Here is a 20,885-nt window from a genome sequence, read left to right on the forward strand (position 1 = left end):
AGCTGTTTTAAGTCTGTTGCAAGAAAAAGAAAACCTTACAAAGAGTCTTGTGGCACCATGAAGACCAACAATTTTATAATAATCAGGATGCCACAAACATCTTTGTTATTTGTACCCAAATTTGTTCTGCTTTCCTGCACAGCTCTGTCTAATATAGGCTATAAGTGGTTGGACCCAATATTAAACAGTATTAGTCTCTAATAATGGCAGCATTTGAAGCAATTAAGGGAAGCCTCCAGTCACCTTCAGTGCTTCTAGTGACAGAAATCCAAAGTGAGAGAGGAAAAGGCGTGCTGTTTGGAACTCCTGTGCAGGAGGCGGCGGCTTACACTCTGTGACTGGGTCAGGGAAATTCTTCTTTCTCCAGTCTTCCTCCATCTGCTGATCTATAGACTTCTCATAAAGAACTTGCTGATCCATACCGTTTCTCAGCTTCTCATGCCGCTCCTCCAGCTGAAACATATATTTAACACCCTCATTTTAGACATCAAAAATTGCCGAGCGCAGTAGCAGCCTACGACAAATGGTACTACCTGTTTGCCAAGCCAAACAGCACCGACAACGAGCGCCTGAAAAAGCTGCTGTAATTTCCCCCCAGCTTTCTAATAAAATTGTGACCGCTGATGTTCTTCAGCTGCTGGGTTAAGAGAGATGGATACACCTGCTGTTCGGCACGTGCACTGTGACACTCCTAAATCCGTGCCCGATTTCAAAGAACAGCTGCAAGAAGTGTTAACAGAAGCAACAAGCTGACTTTTCACCTTCACAGGGATAAGAACAATAGGACATTTTAGCTCACTTTGGCAGCAGTTTCATGAAAAGCATCTGCTCCAGAAATGCTTTACTTGGCTTTATAAGATGAGCATGCAGGGAGCATTTTGATGTATGGGGCTATGGAAATGCAAACTTTGTGCCAGGCTCCCACCCTTTTGGCCAGCAACACCAACGTTGAGTACAGGTAAAGCAGTAAAAGTCGCTGAGAAAAAATATTTTCTACTTAAGAGGTAATGACTAACACGTTTTGTGGAGCGAAACACACAGGGAGGGGGTAAGAAATGAAAATACTGCAAGTCTCTTACTTCCTCTGTAACTATTTCATGCAAGTCTGGAATGCTCAGGTCTGCTTTCACGAAAGGAATCTTGTCCACTTCCTCAGGAAATGGCCGGTGTTTCACGCTGTATTTGAGTCCAACATCATTCTTAGGTGCAGGACGAGGCTCTGGGACAAACATCTGTTCAAGAAACAGAACAATGTCATAATTTTCTTAATGTGTCAAATATTGCATGATATTTCTGAAGCAATGGTTTATTGCTGAAACAGGTGTAAAGAGTTTTGGAGAAGGGACAGGGGGGGGTGGTTAGACTGAGCTGTACTTTTAGGTTATAACTAAAGCAACACTTATAGTAGCTTCCAGAATGGTTTCTTCCATACCAAAATTAGAGATCCTGATCTGACTTTGGTAAGAGTCTGCCTGGACCTTAACTAAGAATGTATCCCAAATCTGAATACAAAATTCAAAGAAGAAAAATACGTAAAGCTACAGATGTAGAAAGAATACTGCTTTTACCATCTTTTTAGGAAACAAGAGTATGTATTAACACGTCACACCCATGTCTGAAGATATTTAAACACTAAATGCCAGTATTTTGCACAGCCTGATATATTTTTGGCACACAGAGCTCCCAATTAAGCAACACAGGTTATAAAAACGAAACCCCACTGCATGGTTCCAGCTACAGCTAGGCATGCAAAGGGTAGATTTCTACCATTAGATATGATGAATCTATGTTTGAGTTAAATGGGACATTCAACACACAGCATGTGCATACTGTACATTTATATACATGCATCCATGTGTACCCATCTCTGATCATTTGACTGAATAATATTGTAGTCTTCTAGAAGGCACCTCAGAGGTGTGAAAAGCAACAGGGTGGAAAAGCTAGTAACTCATCAAGGATACTATAGCGTTACTACTTTCTCTGCATATATCTCACAGCAGTTTGGAGGCAACGTTATGCATAGTTTTCACTATGGGCTTTGATAAAGACCTTTTGATTTGCCTTGGCTCCTCTAGGCAAGAGGCAAAGTTGTTGGGCCCAGGCGTGTCTTCCGGACATCCCACGGATCAAAATTGTGACGGAAGGGAAAAAGTCATCTGAAGAAGGAAACACACACGCATGAAAAAGTATCCGAATATAATAGAAATGAGAAAGTAAACATGAAACTGTGCATATGTGTAAGCAAGCAAAGAAAAATGGTCAGCCCTACTACCTGCAGATATGCAAGCTGAACAAACAAATCTGTAAGAATAATCCTGCCCCCTGTGGGTAGAAATGTGCCATTGCCGGCGAGAAGAATTGGAAGGCTCTTTCGCCACCAGTTTGGAACTGAAAACACCATGTGAAGTTTCTCTTAGTTCAGTGTTTCCCAACCTTTTTTGGGCAAAGGCACACTTGTTTGAGGAAAAAAATCTCGCGGCACACCACCATTACAGCCCCGTGACGTCAGCGTGCAGCGTCACGCCGGGAGGGACGCACGAAATTGAAAGTTTTCAATTTTTTTCCCTCCCCCTTGCCGGGGAACCTCCAAGCTTTGGGGGTGGGGGGGGAGGAGGCAGCAAAGCGAGGGACTGAGGGACGGCGGCAGCTGAGACGGCGGCGGCTGTTGTGGTGGTGGCGGCGATAGCGGGCGGAGGAGGGGGCGGCGGCGGGGCCGAGGTGGCCGGCGGCGGCGGGGGAGGCGGCGGCGGGTGGAGCAGGAGGGCGGCCGAGGCCGGTGAGGGAGTAGGGTTGCCCGGGGCTTGAGGAGCCGTCGCCGGGAGTTGCTGCTGCTGTTGTTGCTGCTGCTGCCCGGACATGCCGGCCTCCTCCTCGTGCGCTGTCTCGCGCTCCTCCCTTTTGCACGCGCTGCCCCGCCGCCGCCCCATTGGCTGGGTCCTGTCAGCTGATCCTGTGTTATTTCCTGTGTGTGTGTGTGAGGGGAGAATGGAGAGAGAAACCTTGGCACCACCACCGCGGAGCTGCCCCCGGCTCGACGCGGATCCTCGCCGCCTCTCACCGCCCGACTCGCCCGCCTCCCTCCCACGGCACACCAGCCAACTTCTCACGGCACACTAGTGTGCCGCGGAACACCGGTTGGGAAACACTGTCTTAGTTGACCAGGTGAAAGAAAGGATGGAGGGGTTGAGATTAAGCTGGCCAATAATGTGGTCAATAAAAATGACCTGATGCAGTAAAAACTGCATTGAGCATCTCAGGTGTTCAAAGCCAAGCTACAAGAGCTCAGCTGAAGCTGTTACTCTGTCAAAGCAACAGAAGCCAGACCAAAATTATGTTTAACTAGGTTGAATGCCTACAGTACAACTCTAAAAGGGTGGATTCATTTTATCAAGCCAATTCAGATCTTGTAAGAATTCATGCATGACAGTTGACCTTAGTCCACTTTCCCTCAATCTCAACGCCCACCCGTCTGGGCACTGATGTATCTGGGATTGTTGAAAAGATTACCTAGATAATGTCCTGGCTTGCAAATCATGCTAAACCAAACAATAGCTTAGTGTGAATGCTGGCTCTCAAAGAGAAGATTGTGACCACTTTGCTCCTTCCTGGTTGGTTCTGCTGCTGCGCTGCCATTGTTTGGCTTAGTGCAATGTGTGAGCCAGGCCACTGGCTGTATGCAAAGTGCTTTCGATGCTCCAAAAGTATTACAAATAGCCCACCTCCTGGTGCAAGGATGGTCAAAATAAAAACCCGAGTTAGCAAAACATGGAAAATTCAGACTCTATTGCATAACATATTCAAATTGCACAACAAACTGAGACAGAATATTCAACAGAGAGCTTGACTTGAGTGAGTTTTTCCAGTGTTTGCTGTGGTCATCATTTAGATTGTCTCAGTAGCACACCGACTGTATGCATCTAGACTTTAGTTACAACTGAAATACCGTATTTTTCGCACCATAGGACGCACCGGACAATAGGACGCACCGTTTAAGGTGCGTTCAGTCGCCTTCAGGCAGCTACCTTGGAAGCCTGGAGAGGGGTCGGTGCGCACCGACCCCTCTCCTCTCCAGGCTTCAGGTTCCTTTCGACCTGCTCCTTGGGGCTGGCGGGGGGAAGCCCACCACCAGCCGCAAAGAGCAGGTTGGGGAGAAGCGGAAAGGCGCGCAGCGGAGAGGCTGCTGCCATAGTCGCGCGTCACCTCTCCAGCTGGGAGAGGGTCACGGGGCTATGGCTTCTTTAGCCCCGTGCGAGCTCTCCAGCTGGAGAGGTGACGCGCGGCTATAGAGGCTCCTGCCATAGCCGTGCGTCACCTCTCCAGCTGGGAGAGGGTCGCGGGGGGCTTCTTTAGCCCCGCACACTCTCTCCCGGTTGGAGAGGTGACGCGCGGCTATAGAGGCTCCTACCATAGCCGCGCGTCACCTCTCCAGCCGGGAGAGGGTCGCGGGGCTATGGCTTCTTTGCTCCATAGGACGCACACACATTTCCCCTTCATTTTTGAAGGGGGAAAAGTGCGTCCTATAGAGCGAAAAATACAGTAAGTGTGAATGTGTAACACTGGAACAAGCTTTCCAGACAGAGAGGGCTTTTTTATTCTGCCAGATTAGTTTTCAGGTGGCAAGGTAAATCTGTTCTATTCCAGAGGTGGGTTAAACTTATTAATTTGTGCTGTCCAATAGCTTTCGCGGCAGGTTATTGAATTTCAAGTGTTTTGTTGGTTATTCGTTCTGTGCTGACTGCTACTGATTAGTCTGTTGCAGTTTTATTTATGATATGTTTCTGGCTTTCAGAAAGTCAAAGCATAAATATTTTAAATAAAAAGGCAACTATAGATTCAGGTATTGATCTGCTGAGCTCCATACCAGAGACTTCACTACATGGAGAAATCTATCCAGGGAGGATTTTTTTTAAAAGAGGGCTTTTTGGGGTGTGTGGGGAGGATAACATTATATAGTATTATGAAAGTGAGACACTGAAAATGGAGAAATATCTGGAGAAAATGGAAAACTGGATTTTGCATAGATTATAAAAAATATTATTGTATACCGAGTGATTATGTGAACATTCTTGCTGTCTGAATTTTTACTGTGCCAGAGTTTCCTAATACTTTGCATAAAGGTAAAGGTAAAGATAAAGGGACCCCTGACCATTAGGTCCAGTCGTGACCGACTCTGGGGTTGCGGCGCTCATCTCGCTTTATTGGCCAAGGGAGCCGGCGTATAGCTTCTGGATCATATGGCAAACCAGAGCAGCGCACGGAAACGCCGTTTACCTTCCCGCCGGAGCGGTACCTATTTATCTACTTGCACTTGATGTGCTTTCGAACTGCTAGGTTGGCAGGAGCAGGGACCGAGCAACAGGAGCTCACCCCGTCGCAGGGATTCGAACTGCCGACCTTCTGATCGGCAAGACCTAGGCTCTGTGGTTTAACCCACAGCGCCACCTGCATCCTTTGCATAATACTCCACATAATACTTTGCATAATACTCCACAATGTTCTGTAGAGCAGGACACCAGTGTAATGAAACAGGTAAACACTTGATAACACGGCATACAAATTTTTACCATCACCCTATTGTCAGCTGAGACTCACTTTGCTCATTCCCTAGAGGCTGCTCCAACATTGCAAGGATGACGCTGTTGTCCAAGACGAAGTAGCGGAAGCTGAATTTGTTTATGGAAGGAAGACGGGAGCATTTAATTAATGTGATTTCATTCACCAAGCTGCAAGGTGAGGCAGGGCCACTGGGTGAAGGAAATGCTCCAAGTATTTGCATGATGCTGTAAACCAAAGAAAATGGCTCAGTCAAAATACGTATCGCATGAAAATACACTCACACATTGCTATGACATCTCGTCAGATACACTGGTGGTGTAATGTTAGCTAGAACTACAAACAGACAAGTGAGATTCAAAAGAAGATTGCAGAAACAGATAAAATCCTGCTCATCTGCAAAGAAAACAACATTTAACACACAGAGAACGTAAACACATTTTTTACTCCTAGAACCTATATAAATGAAAACCACTTTTCCGAAAGATCATTTCCTAATACTCCTGACTCTCACTTCTACATTAAGCAATTTCCTACCACCAGCCGACTGAACTATTTTCCATACCATGTGAGAGTGGCTTCAGCTGCATCCTTCACCCTCATGGAAGCAGGATTGGGCTCCTTATCTCCTTTGTTCTTGAATTCTTGTTCACTGTTCCTGGACTTACTTCCTGAGATGCCCAGTTCCACAATCTCCAATACTTCTTTTAAACAGTCCTGGGGATAGAGAAAAGCCATAATGTTCAGCTGTCTGGCAAATTCACTGTGCTTATGAGGACTAAAATCTCTGGAAGAACTTTACACTGCTTTCATGTATTCTTAATTTAGTGTTCTTCTATGACATCTGGAAGGCACCATGTTGTCTACCCCTGATCTACAAGATGCTATCCAACACTAGCTTATAGGAATGCAGCCCTTGTGTTGTTAAAGGATTTCACTCGTGGCTCCTGGACTTTGTAAGCTGGTCCGCGGCCCTTCTTTGACACATCCTGGTAGGTGAATTTGGGGAAGAGAGTGATGGAACAGAAAGTCTGCGGAGTGTTGCCTCAAACTCCAAGAGAGAGAGGGCAGAGATCAGAGTGGTCAGAGTGCACCAGAAGTGTCAAACAGAGAACTTGTGCTCACATTTTTTTTGCAGGGGGTGTATTGCTTTGTTTATTAGGTCATGTATTTTGTGTTTTTATACTGTAAACCACCCTATGGTCCTCTGATGGAGGGCAGCATATAAATTTAAAAAAGAAAATTAGACCCTCTAGGCCTCCCAATTTGGCACCCTATTACACTACTGTTCTGCTAACAAAAGAGTGCCTACTGCATTATGCCACAGTAGCAGCCACTGACAAGTACGATAGCTGGATTTGGGGGTATACAAATGCTTACGTCTGTGGCTTCTAGGATATAGCACGGTGTGTGTGTGTGTGTGTGTGTGTGTGTGTGTGTGTGTGTGTTAGACTTTTTGGTGATCTGTTAACTCTAATAAATATTTAAGAACAGATAGCTTGACAGACCCACAAGAACCATTTCTATGCCCACCTTCCCCTGCAACTTTACTGTCTAATTAAGGTAGAAGAGCTGTTGTCAAAATTGATATTTTACAAGTGAACAGTGATGGGGAACAACGGGGCTGGGTGGCGAAATCTGATCCTCTCGCCCACTTGAATTTTACACTTCTGTTGTACAGCCTCTAGTCTGGTACTAGAAACAAAACATGGGAACACATTATTATACCCGGTGAAAGGAGGAGCGGCTGTTCTGGACATTTTTTTAACATTTAGAGAAAAATAATGTGGTTTGCACATTAATAGATAGATAAACAGTGCAATTTCACTCGCCTTTTCATCAAGCATGTCTGGATGTTCCGTGAGCCAGACACACAGACACTGAAATGCTGCTACGATCATGGAGTGCAGATCTCTGGAGTGGAGAGGAGCTGGACGACTGCACTGGTACACAATGTAACAGCACACAGAGCTAATTGCTCTCTTCCTGTCAGAAGAATCAACACCAACCTTCACCTGAAGCAAGCAGCAAAGGCAGATGTTCAGCTGGAAACCTCTCAAATCAGGCTTGCAGTTGATAACAACAAAACTAAGAAACAATGTAAATCAATACTCTCTGAAGCCGTAAAAGCACAACTGAAAAGCTAAATGATGATATAGAAAGAAGAGACACATAGGAGTGCTGGAATTTGGTGCCTTTCTAGCTAGCTGGATTGACAAAAACCCTGCTGTCTTTTAGCCATTTATTTTATTTCAGTAAACATACTCTTCACCTTGAATTATTTATCCAGGGCAATTTCTTTTCCAAGAGGAAAAACGAAAATCACACACTGTGTGGGAGGAGTTGGCTCCTCAGCGCAGAACAAATTATTTTTGCCAGCTCTGCCAGATGTTCTTTTCACTAAAGAGGTGGCAAAACTCTCTACAATTATCATCAGGTAAGAACTTGTGGCTGGGAGAGACAGAAAATCTGAGCCCAAATCCCATAGCCCAACAGACTGCCTGATGCTCACCTTTGCCAAACCAGAAAGAAGCTCTAGTGCAGCTAATGAGATGCTCATTTCCTGCCGCCACTGTGCATTGAGTCTTTGTGTTACCAGGTGAATGCTGCGAATCAGGAGTCCGGCAGCTGTATCTGTATGAAGAGCTAGGATATAAACCCCAATACCACACACCACAGGGAGGGAAAACAACTAAGCATTAGTAACAGTCAGCAAAGCAGTCCATCGGGCAGAAGCTCAAGCAGCTACAGTACACACAGAAAACACATCCATTTGGGAAGCAAAACATTCACAATCCACACAGATTAAGTAACTTCTTTAGACTATGAATGTTAACTAAAGAAGCTATTTACTGATTTAGGTATGTGGGTTTTGTTTTGTTTTGAGAAATTAATAAAGAAATTTTTGGGAAGACAAATGCTTTCCATATCTCAGGCTGATGTCTCCAAAACATTGTTTTTCCTATGTTAATCCAGCAGGTTTTGCCAGCTGCAGATGCACTTTAAGTCTGCTGCTATTTGGTAAGAGAGACACTTAAACATGTCAGAGTGAACTTCATTGAAAACAAAGTATCTGATGCTGTAAAATACTGCTGGGAAATGTCACTTTATAAATGTTGATAAATCAGATCTCTTGTGGAAACCAATTTGTTACATGAAAATTTAGAAAGGGAAATTCATTATCTTTATCTTTGTCCATTCAATATGTGGTGCTACAGCGTGTGAATTCTGCCCTCAGGATAGAACAATAAAATTCTAGACAACTGATCTTTCTAAACTGCATATTTAGAATTAAGTGTTTCAAAAAATTTATTGGAAGGATAAGCGTAGGCTCAAAAATAAAAAAAATAGGATCACAATGGAACTGAATTCCAAAATGAATGTTGTTGTTTAGTTGTATTAATTGATCTGAAGAGAAAAGGGGCTATACAAATAATATTCATTAACTATATATCCACAGAACTGGTTCTGATGCAAAGCCAAGCAATTCTGAGAGAGGGATCTCTACAGCAGAAATGAGTGAGCTTTATCCTGTCTATCTGCTCCAAATTGGTTCTCTGAAATGGCTTTGCTAAGCCCTGCCCTCCTCAACGGATAAATTATGGGCAAGGAAAGGACTAGGAAAGAACCCTGCTGTTTCTCTACTCTGAAGTTTCCCTTGCCTAAAGCTTCACTACTTTTTAAAAACCTCTGGGATTCATTTCCATTTAACATGTCGTTAGCTCGTGATGTGAAAATCATGTATTATTTGATTCTCCCCCTCCTTTTTGCCTATTGCATTATGCATTATATATTTTTCTTTGCTGTGAGTCGCCTGGAGACCTTTGGGTGAAAAGCCACGTAGTAGTAGTAGTAGTAGTAGTAGTAGTAGTGGTAGTGGTAGTAGTAAACAACAACAACAATTTAGCTGAATGTCCAAAACTGGGTCAATTAATCATGACTATCTCCATATTTCTAAGCCAAATAATCACTTTCAAGCAGCCTGTATGGGTTTTAATTAATGGACTGGCGATGTCACTTCATTAAAGCATCCGGTTCAAAATCAAGCTGGGTTCAAAAACAGCTTACATGTTGCATTGCTTCAAGAAAGGTACAATGTGGGAAACTCTCTGAAGAGCCTACCTGGACCTTCAACTGCCTGTGTTTCAGTAACCTACCTGGTACTTTATCTGGGTGCTAGGTTTTCTGCCTGTTAAGGACAGGCAGTGGCACGAGTGAGCCATTTAAATATTTAAATAGATGAGACAGGTGGTATCCCTAAGGCGAGGTTTCTGCCAAGTAAAAACAGTGAGGAATCTTCCGTGTAGAGGAAGGAGAACTGCCTCTTTGCCAATTTCCTCCCTTTAAACTTTGAATGTAGGCTCCTATTGTGTTTTCTGGGAAGTTGATTGTCTGAAGTCTCCTGCCTTCACCCACCAAGGTTGCTTCAAACCCTCACTTGACTGAACTCTTTGGTTTATCAAATCCAGACATGTATAAATCCAGACATCTGGGTAGTCACTATGAACCCCAGGCACATAAAACAGCAGCATCTCACAGCAAACTGGGTTAAGTATGTGAAACAGAAGCATTTCTTGTCACAACAGACATTTCAGGTTAAACTCAACTGCTGAAGAAAGAAGTATAAAACTGCTGCAGATGAAACAAATACTGTATTGCTCTCCCGCTTTCTGTAGCAAATTTTTAATTGCAGGACACTGCTTTTTAACACATTTGTAGCAGGCACAAAACTGGAGCGCTAGAACATGGCATACAACAATTAGCCGACACTCCGTAATCAACCCTCGATAGAAGGAAACATAAAAAGTGCATGAAACTGAAGCAACAATGAAGAACTGGGACACCACATGATATATTCAGTTTTATCTTCCCTGAAGTTGCAATGGGGTCAGAGTGCTCCGACACAGGAGCAGCTGAGCAGAAGAGGTCACGGATAATGGCATCATCTCAGAGAAACCAAACTACATCCTGTGTTATCAGGCAGTATCTTGAAGGCTTTTAGTCTAATGAGAAAGCAGTGGTGGCAGTCCCTGGGATTGAGGTGAAGGAACAGAAAAGCTGCAGCAAGGGAAGTGGTGGGTTGACTAAATAAAGAGTTGGAATGCTCCCAGCATTCTCACTGCTACCCATAATCCTTCCTCACTAACCCATCATAATGATTTTGCTAGTTCACAATAAAGCATCTATTACACTCTTTCCCTTGCTTTTTATATTATTAAGGACTACAAGCTGTCTACATTATTTCAAATGGAAATCTCCTTAACATTAAAAAAGAATCATTTTAAAAATGGGAACTGCATACCAGGGCATGAATGCAAATGTTTAAGAAGTTCAATTCCTTACCATAATCCCTTAACAGAGCCTGCGCTGGTCTCTCACTGTCAGGAGTAGTGGGCTCTGTGCTTCCTCCACTTGCCGTGCTAATGCCGCTGTTAGTGCGACTGTGGCTCTTCAAGACAGTATTCTCGCCGCCATTCTGTCAAGTTAGAAAACAGGCTGTTGAAGGGCTGAAGATTACCCTCCCACAACTGAGTCAGGCATCCTTTGTGCTCTGGCTATGCGATAACCTGATGTAACACCAACAAGGAATCTGGCACCCTTTTCCAAAACAAGGAAAACAACCCATCTTACCGTCTCCATCTGGCAGCCGATGGCTTCTAGGAGTGCAGAATCTTGCACGATGTTCAGCATTGCACCTGTAGAGTTTAAAATGATAGAATTTTATATTTAAAGTATGTACAATTTTTTAAAAACACACCCCTTATACCAATATATCCAAGGGCAATGATATATGTGCGAACACTCTGCTTTGAATTTTGTGAGAATTACCTCAAATTTTGGTAAAATTCTGTTTCATCTAGCAAATTGGTATTTTAGTAGTACTGGCCAGATGGACACCCACCTCATCTTTTTGTGAAAATCCATCAAGTAACACCCATCCCCACCCTGCAAAAGGAAGGATATGCTCCCTGTTTTTGGAAACAGTAAATAACAACTTGGAAAGAAATTTCAAAGTTTGATGAATCCCACTCCAAGGAGAAGCTCAGTGGAAATCTGCTAGGAAAATAAAAGGTCTCAGGTCCCCCACCTTCAAATTATATTTTGCTGTTTCTACACTACTACTGTTTCACATTTTATCATCTTAACATTTTTGTAAGTGGGTTAAAAATAATATAGGTATACCTAACACTTGGGGTTGTATGCAAAGCAGTAGTAAGTAGTAAGTCATGGTCAATCAGCACAAGGATTTCTCCATGTGTAGTGGAACCCCCCCACCTCGCCAACCTTAGCTAAAACTGTTCTACAGTTTCCCCCAATCCTACAGGCTGCAGGCAAGAGAGGAAGGGGGAAGGTCCCATTGCACAAGTGGAAATCTATCCGCTAACAGGATGCATTAACTGGATACTGATCTAGGATAGCTAACAATCATGATCCAAATTTTATGTCATAATACAAGTCTACGGGTAGAATAAAATGTAGCGCTAAGGAGATCGTCCCATCAGTTCTATTCTCCCAACCTCCTAGAATGGATTTGGGAGAGGCTTGGGGGAGGGAGGGCTGCAGGGGAGGAGAGAGGGAGACCGTGTGCTGGCTTCCACTTATGGAACCAAGTAGTTGAATCTGGCCCTAAACAAACTTGCATTCAACTAAAGTTCTATAAAACTTCCTTTCCAATTACTTAAAATCCACCTTAGCTGATGAAGAGACACTTTTGGATGAAATCCAGTGTTAGAATAAACCCGCTGAGTATGACTTATTGCAGTCATCACCCCTTCAATTCCTTTGAGGTCTCACTACCTTTAAGATGAAGGCCAGAGTGTTCTGCAAAAACTCCACTAAAGTTCTTATTCAGATTGCATTAAAAATAAGTCACTGCAGTGAAAGCCCAGAGGGAATGTTCTGAAAAGATCATACATTTATGTGCTACTACAAATTTAGAAAATAAGGAAAGAAAAAAAAATCTAATGATACAAAGGGGTCCTAAAACAAAATGTTGCAGAATGGGATGCACCAGTTTAGTATTCCGGTCATCCACCCATGCCCTCTAAGATACTCCATTCCACCCCCACATTTTACTTCTGCTTGCTCTGAGCATGTTCAGTCTTCATTGAGCTGTTTCGGAGTTCCTCCTTAAGGGTTTGTGGTTTTTTTAGGGGTGAACAGCTGCAATAAGCCTGTTGATACCTCCCTTTTGTGTATGGATGGTGCCTTCCTGCCTATATAAGGATGGCACCTGGAGAATGCAAATTATAATGCAGAATGTTACAGCAGAAGTTGCAAACCTATCTATATGCTTTGAATTTAACCCAGTGATATAATTTATATGAACATTATAAGCCAAACGCAAAAGGCAGCTTTGAAGATTTCCCCAGAAATACAGAACTAGATAAAACAAAAGAGACAGAGAATGGCATACATTAACACAAGAACATAATCAATGAGAGCTAAAACTATAGAGTTCTCAGAAAAATATGGTGTTCAGTTTTAAAGGCAAAACAAGTGAGCCTTGTAAAACAAGGCTGAACTAGAATGCTATTGGTTCTAGAACTTGTCCCCGGCCACCATACCAATACCATAACGTAAAGGTAAAGGGACCCCTGACCATTAGGTCCAGTCGCGGACGACTCTGGGGTTGTGGCGCTCATCTCGCTTTATTGGCCGAGGGAGCCAGCGTCATGTGGCCAGCATGACTAAGCCGCTTCTGGTGAACCTGAGCAGCGCACGGAAACGCTGTTTACCTTCCCGCCAGAGCGATACCTATTTATCTACTTGCATTTTAACGTGCTTTCGAACTGTTAGGTTGGCAGGAGCAGGGACCAAGCAACGGGAGCTCACCCTGTCGTGGGAATTCGAACCACCAACCTTCTAATCAGCAAGTCCTAGGCTCTGTGGTTTAACCCACAGCACCACCTGCGTCCCTACCAATACCATACCATAAGCCAAATTATTCCCTCGGCTCAGTAATATGTTTGCAAAGCCATTGTCCAAAAGTGCCGAGAGTTCTGCCCCCGCTGCAGAACATGCAATATCTTCTGCACATGTCTTTTGATTTTTTTCTTCTTTTTCACATAGCAATGGTCCTTACACTGACAGGAGTCATTGCTAAAATACTTGCTAAATTATTGTAGGGCTAGAACATTTACATGAAGAGCACCCCCTTGTAGGTTAAGGGCAAAATCCTTGAATATTCTTCTGATCCCAGGAATAACATGATCCAGAAGAGCTAATCGTGTAGCACTGTTTGGTACCAACTCCAATATTTGTGGCACTCTCTTGGTCTGGATTATTCTCAGGGAGTGAAGCCACATCCAGGCCATTCCCCTCTCCGCTTCCTGGCCACTTGTTACTGTATCTGCCTCTTAATCAGTTCCATGGCTTGCCCCACTATGATGCATTCTGCTGTTTCCTTCAACCATGGAAGCTTTGGTTGGCTGCGGTTTTTCTCTCTGCGCTCGTAAATTCTGCCTCCTGCCACTGGAATGTGACACCATTCAGGTAAGGCTACTGTAAACTATAAACTACCAAGGGCATGCACATTTTCAAATGCACATCCCACAGATCAAGCAGAAACACCAACCTAGTATCATCTGTGTGTTGTTGGGATCCGTTTCTGTCTGCAGTGCTCCTATTAGTATATTCACAAGCCTCAGTTTCAAGGAAAGGAAAGTTACTGGTTTATCATAGGATGAGCTCTCATCGTTGCTGAATTTTCCTTCCAGAACAACCTGAAAAATAATAAATATGCATGAATTAGCACTAGCAGTACTACCATGTATTCTTAGTGACCCTTTACAAATTTAACAAATATCTACTTTAGTGCCATCTAATATTCTAATATATGCCCCACCCAAAAAAGAAATGAAGCGAAAAACTTGACACAGGAAGAATGCCAAATGGAGCCCTTAAACAGGCTGCAAAATTGGACTTGATTCAACTCTAGCAAAATGAAACCAGCAAATCAATGACGTATAACACAATTTTCTCACTCAACAAACCTGATTTATGCCCAACAAACATAGATTTTAGCCTGAGTCCTATTGTAGTGTCACTGCCAGTCATATCTGCTCTCTACTAGAAATGACTGTAACAGTGTAATATACACTTTTTCAAATCCTGAAATGTTCCTTTGTAAGCATATGTTCACTGCTGCAAGAACTCTTATGTTAAGACCACAAATAATTACCCATTCTGTGAATTTCTTTCTTTTTTTTCCTATACAACAGCAGTGAAGTTTTAAAAAAATCAACATCATTGCAGAAGTAATTCATCCTAACTGTTGATTTGAAAGTACAAGTATACCTTATGCCCAAGTTAAAACTATATAAATTGTCACTGAAAAACTAATTCATTACCTCTGATTTTATGGTTCCAAAATGATGGGGAAGTGGCAACAAGGAGAGTAAGATATTGATAGAGGCTCTTCTTAATTCTGTAGGATTCACGAATGTTTTAAATTTTGACAGTTCCCTGAAGACAAAAAACACATTCAATTTCAAAGCAAAAACCACCCTATTTTAAAGGACAGCAGCTTCTGCGCAAATTTCACCTATGTCATAAACAGTCAGTGTGTGCATCAGGGTTTTCTGATGTCCTGGTGGCGCTGGCTTTGCCTAAGAGCCCAGTGTGTTCACTTTATTGTAAGAATTCATAAGGAGAAAGCAACATAGGGGATTGCAGTACTTATGCCTAAAGCTAAAAAGCAAGAACCCCAACTTGGAATTAAAACAGTTAACATTCCCTCAGAATCTGAATATGTTTCAAAGCTTTGCACTGTTACATGGGCAAGATGCATGTGGTCTGTTGCAGCACTTGTATGGCTTAAAGCTAATCTGATTCCCAAGGCTACCTGTCTATTTCTTGAAAATAGGAACGCTCACAGCATGGTCAATGAAGCAGAAAGTGGGAACACATAAAAGCAAACTGACATTAGACAATTTCTTAAGGCCACATAGACAGGCTCTCTCACTCACTCTCTCTCACTTACTAAGACAAAACAGAAAAATGAAATTTTATATACATATAATTACCTGTCAGGTAATATAGTTTCCATGGCTGAAATAAAGTATGGAACTAAGACATCAATCCCTTTCAGGTCACAGCAGAATAATGCAGGAGAGTTTAGAATAACGCTAGCCAGCACCGGATGGCAAACGGAATCCGCTATCTGCAAACCCTGAATTAAAAGCATGTAAAATCTGGCAGAGAAAGACAGGCTTAATGAGTTGTAAGAAAGAAAACATTTGTAATCCAATGCTATTGGGACTGGGTCAGAAGCACAGAAGCATTTTCAGGTGGATATAACAATATCTGCCACCTTGTCTGTTTAAGCAAAGACACAAGCTGAACAGCACAATTAATGTCCTTTAGACATTTTGATTACTTATTCTGTACCAAAATGTCATTCAGTTCTCAGGGGTATAATGGGAATCTCTCTAACATTTTGGAGTAGTGTAAATAATCTTCAGACATCGAAGAAATTTCCTTAATTGAAAAGGTCCAAACACTCTGAGCTTTCCTCACAGGGGAATTGCTCCAGCCCTCTGATTATTTTGGTTGCACCTTTTCCAGTTCTACAATATTCTTTCTGAAACACAGTTACCCAAACATAGTATTCCATGCGATGCAGAACGGGGGGAAATACACAATATGATGCCGCAGCATTATGCTCAAAATTACATGGAAAATAGGAAGAAAGCTCAATATGAAGTTCTGCCTTACTAGTGCCACCCATAACACAGCTGTACCCAACATTTTAATGTTTCAAATAAAGGATGCATTGCTTGCTTTTAGTTGAACATTCTCTCCAAGTGACATAAAAAAAATGAACATGGGCTTCTGTATTTAAATGCATATAAAGATAAAGGCAATTATCATGATGAGCCGCATTGTACCCACTCTCTTCCACTGTCCAATACAGCTGTTGAAACATAATGATCAAGGTGTTTCTATTTGCTCCATTTCCCTTATATTAAAAGTTTCCAAGTATACATTCAGCATATTAAAGTTCTACCATAGGTAGAAAAAAAGCGCATTGTGGGTGAAACACTGTATTTTCATCACCTTGGGGGAAAAATGGAACCTGTGAAGTAACCTCTTCTATTCAGCCCCTTTGACTGATTATATCTAAATGGCAAGGACAGTAACTTATCCTACAAACATACGATTGGCCAGATTTGTCTTATTTATTCACTCTAAACTGGGGAGACTCATTAATTTCAATGGGTCTCCTACTTAGGACTGATACAACCCTGAATATTTGGGCACAAAGGAGCTTTCAAAAGTTGTAAAGGTAAAGGTACCCCTGCCCGTACGGGCCAGTCGTGACCGACTCTGGGGTTGCGCGCCCATCTCACTTAAGAGGCCGGGGGCCAGCGCTGTCCGGAGACACTTCTGGGTCATGTGGCCAGCGTGACGAAGCTGCTCTGGCGAGCCAGCACCAGCGCAGCACACGGAAACGCCGTTTACCTTCCCGCTATAAAGCGGTACCTATTGATCTACTTGCACTTAGAGGTGCTTTTGAACTGCTAGGTGGGCAGGAGCTGGGACTGAATGACGGGAGCTCACCCTGCCGCGGGGATTCGAACCGCCGACCATACGATTGGCAAGTCCTAGGCGCTGAGGTTTTACCCACAGCGCCACCCGCGTCCCTCTAAAGTTGTAGAACCCCCTCTTATCTAACACAGATACTCAGCAGCACATTTGAGCCCTACTCAGGTAAACTGCTCATGTGTTCAATCCATGAGCGAGGCGGGCCGTGCCAACTGGCTCTGCCCACATCATCATACATCCCTGCTAGCCTTGTCCTCTGGCATCTGCAAGTACAATGCAAACTTCTGCAAGGAGAGAGCCTTTGGCAAGTACTCTCGCCCTGCAGATGTATGCACAAATGCCAGGAGCCAAGCTACCTCAAGTGTGTGATGTCAAGGGCGGAGCTAATTGGCAGATGTCATGCGCTGACAGACTGCGGGAACAGTTCCCCTGAACAGGGCTTCTGAGAAGATAATTAAGATTAAATAATTACCGGGATAAGTAGGCTGGCAGTATATCCTCCCCAGTCTTTTTGCTACAAAATATCCTACAAAGTGTTCCACATGCCTCTGCTCTGCCCGATTCATAGTTGTCTGAAAACTCGCCTGCATCAAACATGGGATTGGATGTCATAGCGTCTGCAGACATTTGTGATCCTTTCCGGCGAAACTCCACACTAGCTTGTGTTGCTATAGCTAAAACAAAACGAGAAGCACAGCGTTTCATTATATTGGTCAACATACTCAATAGGCTCATGGGATCTGGGACACAAAGATCAAGTAAAATGTAGTCATCATAAAAGCCACTAGTTCATTGCATTTGAGTTGCTGCCTCTGTTTATAAAGCATTTAGGGATCATTTGACTACTTCAGTAAGAAGTGAGAAATTTTATCCCTTTAATCTCCACGCACAAGTGTAATCATCTCTTCCCACAGTATTCTATGCTGCACAATCCATGCTGCCAAGCACAGAAGCCTCGACTCCATTCACATTCCCAGCGACATGCATTAAACAAGGAGGTCCCTCAATAGAGTCCCTAATAATTTTTTCAGGTCTAGGCCACTCATTTTCCTAGCCTGCTCCATAAATTCTTTGCCATTCGAAAAGCTAGTTCTACGCTTTCAATAGCACAAATCGATCTTAATGCCCTAGTGATCTCCCTTCATCTTTTGACACCGCCATGAAGCTAACTCTAGGTACCATCTGTGCTACAGAAACTAAGACTGCAATTTCGTGAGTTTAAGGCACAGGCCAAATTATAACGAAAACCGTGTTTGGGAAAAGAAAATAATGGGTGGTTGACTTCAGAACTTTTCCCTCTCACGCTGCTTAAAACAAAAACAAAAAACCCCTAAAAGGGACAATCACCAATGAGCAGGGTGTGCTATTCAGGAAGAAGGGTTAGGATCCACAGTCCTACAGAAAATGCCGGTGCCCTCCACTTTCATATAAAGATGCCTTCTTTTGGTCTACAGATCTTCACGCTCTATCAGAGACTGCTCCATAGCCCTACCACCTTCTGGATTCCTTTTTGTGAGAAGCATGAGGGGTGATGGTGGAAAGGTGGGATCTCAGAAGCTAAGAGCAAGGATGGAAGCTCCTGCGCATATGTAGAAGCCTGGCCTGAATCTCTTTGGGTTAAAGACAAGACACAATCAATTTATTTTAAAATCCACCCGGAAGCTCTGACTATCTTTTCCTCAACAAAAGTCTAGTTTCATACATTTATAATCCTATATCGTCAGTGATGCCCTATACAAAAAAATTCTCATTGTCAGCCAGATAGGAGGAAGTGGTCAAGAAGAATGTCATTTCCATAGTGGTTTGCCCAATTTCTGAAAGCTGCTTTGAAATTTCTAGAGAAGGTGAATTATAAAATTGGATCGACATTCAAGAGACTTAATTCCACCAATCCTAAAGCAACTAAGTAAGAACAAGCCTACGCTATTAAGGGAACTCCGGGCACAAGTCATTTGCAGTCTGATCCTAAGCATGCTTACTCAAAAGGAAGTCTCGCTGAATTCAAATCAGACTTGCTCGCAAGTAAGTGTGCATAGGATTGCAGCCTAAATCAGCTAGTCTTACAAACAGAAGCTCTGCTCATGATTTTGTTGGATGTTACAAATTTTACAGATTGACAATTTAGAAGCATGCCAAGGTCAGATGTATTTTTTTTTATAAAAAAATTCTTCACTGATTTTTTTTTAATAAAAAAATCTTTTTTTTATAAAGCTAAGCCCAAATCTTTATGCGTCTTCCCATGAGCCATTTTTGTCCTGAATAAACTATCCAGCAAATTATTATAATTAGGGGGGAAACTACATGCAAAATGCATACAAATCAAAATACTAGTTCTGTATAAAAATAAGCTTTAAGAAAAGAACACGGTTAGTGCAAAGTCCTTAAATTCATGACATGATCACAGACTAGAGTACAGAAAATGATGGGACTGATTCAGGCAGATTAATTTGCTTTTGCCAACAATCTTCCCCATTTAAAAAGCCACACACAGTTATTTGTCTTTCCCATGTAAAGAGCAAAAGCTACAAGGGATGATGATGATAAAAATTAAAAAAAATGGTATTATGGAAAAAAGAAAAAAATGACTGCAATTAAAGAGAAGCTACTAGTTCCTACTTACAAGATTTATAAGAAAGAAGAATTTGGATAAAAGATGCTGCAAGATAATAGAAATAAAATGGAAACAAATCAAAGGACAGCAGTAGTTATAAAATACTTTAAAGATGGTGAAACTGTAACAACAAGTTAAGCAGCTTTTTAGGTTTTTGAAAAACTGATTCAAAGCTTATGATCTAGTAGGCTTGTTAAACACACAGGAAATTAGCATTAGGGTCTAAAATTATGATTTCATGCAGAACAATGAACAAAAGTTAGAAAAAATATACTGCTGTAAGGGTTAGGTATCTATATATTAATGTACATTCAATATTTGTAGTAGAAATATTGCCCCTTCACAATTCAGGCAGTATTTTGCTTTATTTCATATACCACCAGCTGAAAATCTGCACTAGAAGGAAATCATTGGGGGTGGAGGAGAAAAAAATACAAGTAACCAGCTCACCACTGTCTGATCACCCCACACATTGCTTATCTGAAATTTCCATACAGGAAGACCTTCAAGATGGCCCAATCATTTCCTTTTAGTCAAAAGAAGTACAGGGTAGAATGGAACTCAGGCTTATCCTCACTTTGTGGAAAAGGGAAAGCTAGAAGATTGCAAATAATCTTAGAAACTCGTTGTTTCAGCCTGCTAGTTTCTTAGTATAAAAACAGCCAAGTGCCTTGCTTGGCTTTGTAGATGGCATTGGAAGATTTTTTCCCCATTGTAGTGTCACCAATCATGAAAAGGGATTCATGTGGGAGTGGGAGGTGTTGAGTTGAATTCAATGTTAGCCCTGTTCAGAAATTAATAGACATAGCTAATTTAGGTCCATTGATTTCAATGGTTCTACTATGAGTAAAACTTAGCCTGCTACAACCCATTGCTTGTTTTAAATGAATCCCAAATAACTTTGTACAAAGCAGTTCCCACATGGATGGAAATTGTTGGATTCTAACTCCTATCAGCCCTCAACCAGCATGTCTATCAGGCAGGGATGATGGGAATTACATTCCAACATCTGGGTCACAGCTTCTCTCCCCCAGACCCCACCCTATCCCACCTGGCTTCAAATATTGTGTGAATGGCCACCTAGTTTCTCTGCATTCTATCAAAGGGTTCCCTGCAACCCTTCAGAATATGAGAATAATTCAGATAGAAAGCGAGGGCTCTTCCTCTG

At 42.5% G+C, this 20,885-nt stretch overlaps 1 protein-coding gene across 4 annotated transcripts in view; it reads right to left on the minus strand.

Moving 5' to 3' along the window:
- RALGAPB (Ral GTPase activating protein non-catalytic subunit beta) overlaps positions 1 to 20,885 on the minus strand; it is a 60,900-nt gene that overhangs the window by 11,364 nt on the left and 28,651 nt on the right. Inside the window, exons 10-23 of one of the 4 annotated variants that reach the window (XM_081195975.1) lie at positions 19,727 to 19,762; positions 17,579 to 17,780; positions 15,585 to 15,752; positions 14,910 to 15,024; positions 14,135 to 14,282; positions 11,188 to 11,252; positions 10,900 to 11,032; positions 8,069 to 8,190; positions 7,389 to 7,571; positions 6,122 to 6,273; positions 5,596 to 5,783; positions 2,053 to 2,159; positions 1,080 to 1,232; positions 244 to 453 (exon numbers count right to left, since the gene is read on the minus strand). In XM_081195975.1, the coding sequence (XP_081052101.1) occupies positions 244 to 453; positions 1,080 to 1,232; positions 2,053 to 2,159; positions 5,596 to 5,783; positions 6,122 to 6,273; positions 7,389 to 7,571; positions 8,069 to 8,190; positions 10,900 to 11,032; positions 11,188 to 11,252; positions 14,135 to 14,282; positions 14,910 to 15,024; positions 15,585 to 15,752; positions 17,579 to 17,780; positions 19,727 to 19,762 (1,982 nt within the window). Of the gene's footprint in view, positions 1 to 243; positions 454 to 1,079; positions 1,233 to 2,052; positions 2,160 to 5,595; positions 5,784 to 6,121; positions 6,274 to 7,388; positions 7,572 to 8,068; positions 8,203 to 10,899; positions 11,033 to 11,187; positions 11,253 to 14,134; positions 14,283 to 14,909; positions 15,025 to 15,584; positions 15,753 to 17,578; positions 17,781 to 19,726; positions 19,763 to 20,885 lie in introns of all 4 variants that reach the window. The other 3 variants (XM_081195974.1, XM_081195977.1, XM_081195976.1) reach the window with 3 other exon arrangements.

This window comes from Podarcis bocagei (genome assembly GCF_964188305.1).
Source record: "Podarcis bocagei genome assembly, chromosome: 5".
NCBI classification, from domain to species: Eukaryota; Metazoa; Chordata; class Lepidosauria; order Squamata; family Lacertidae; genus Podarcis; species Podarcis bocagei.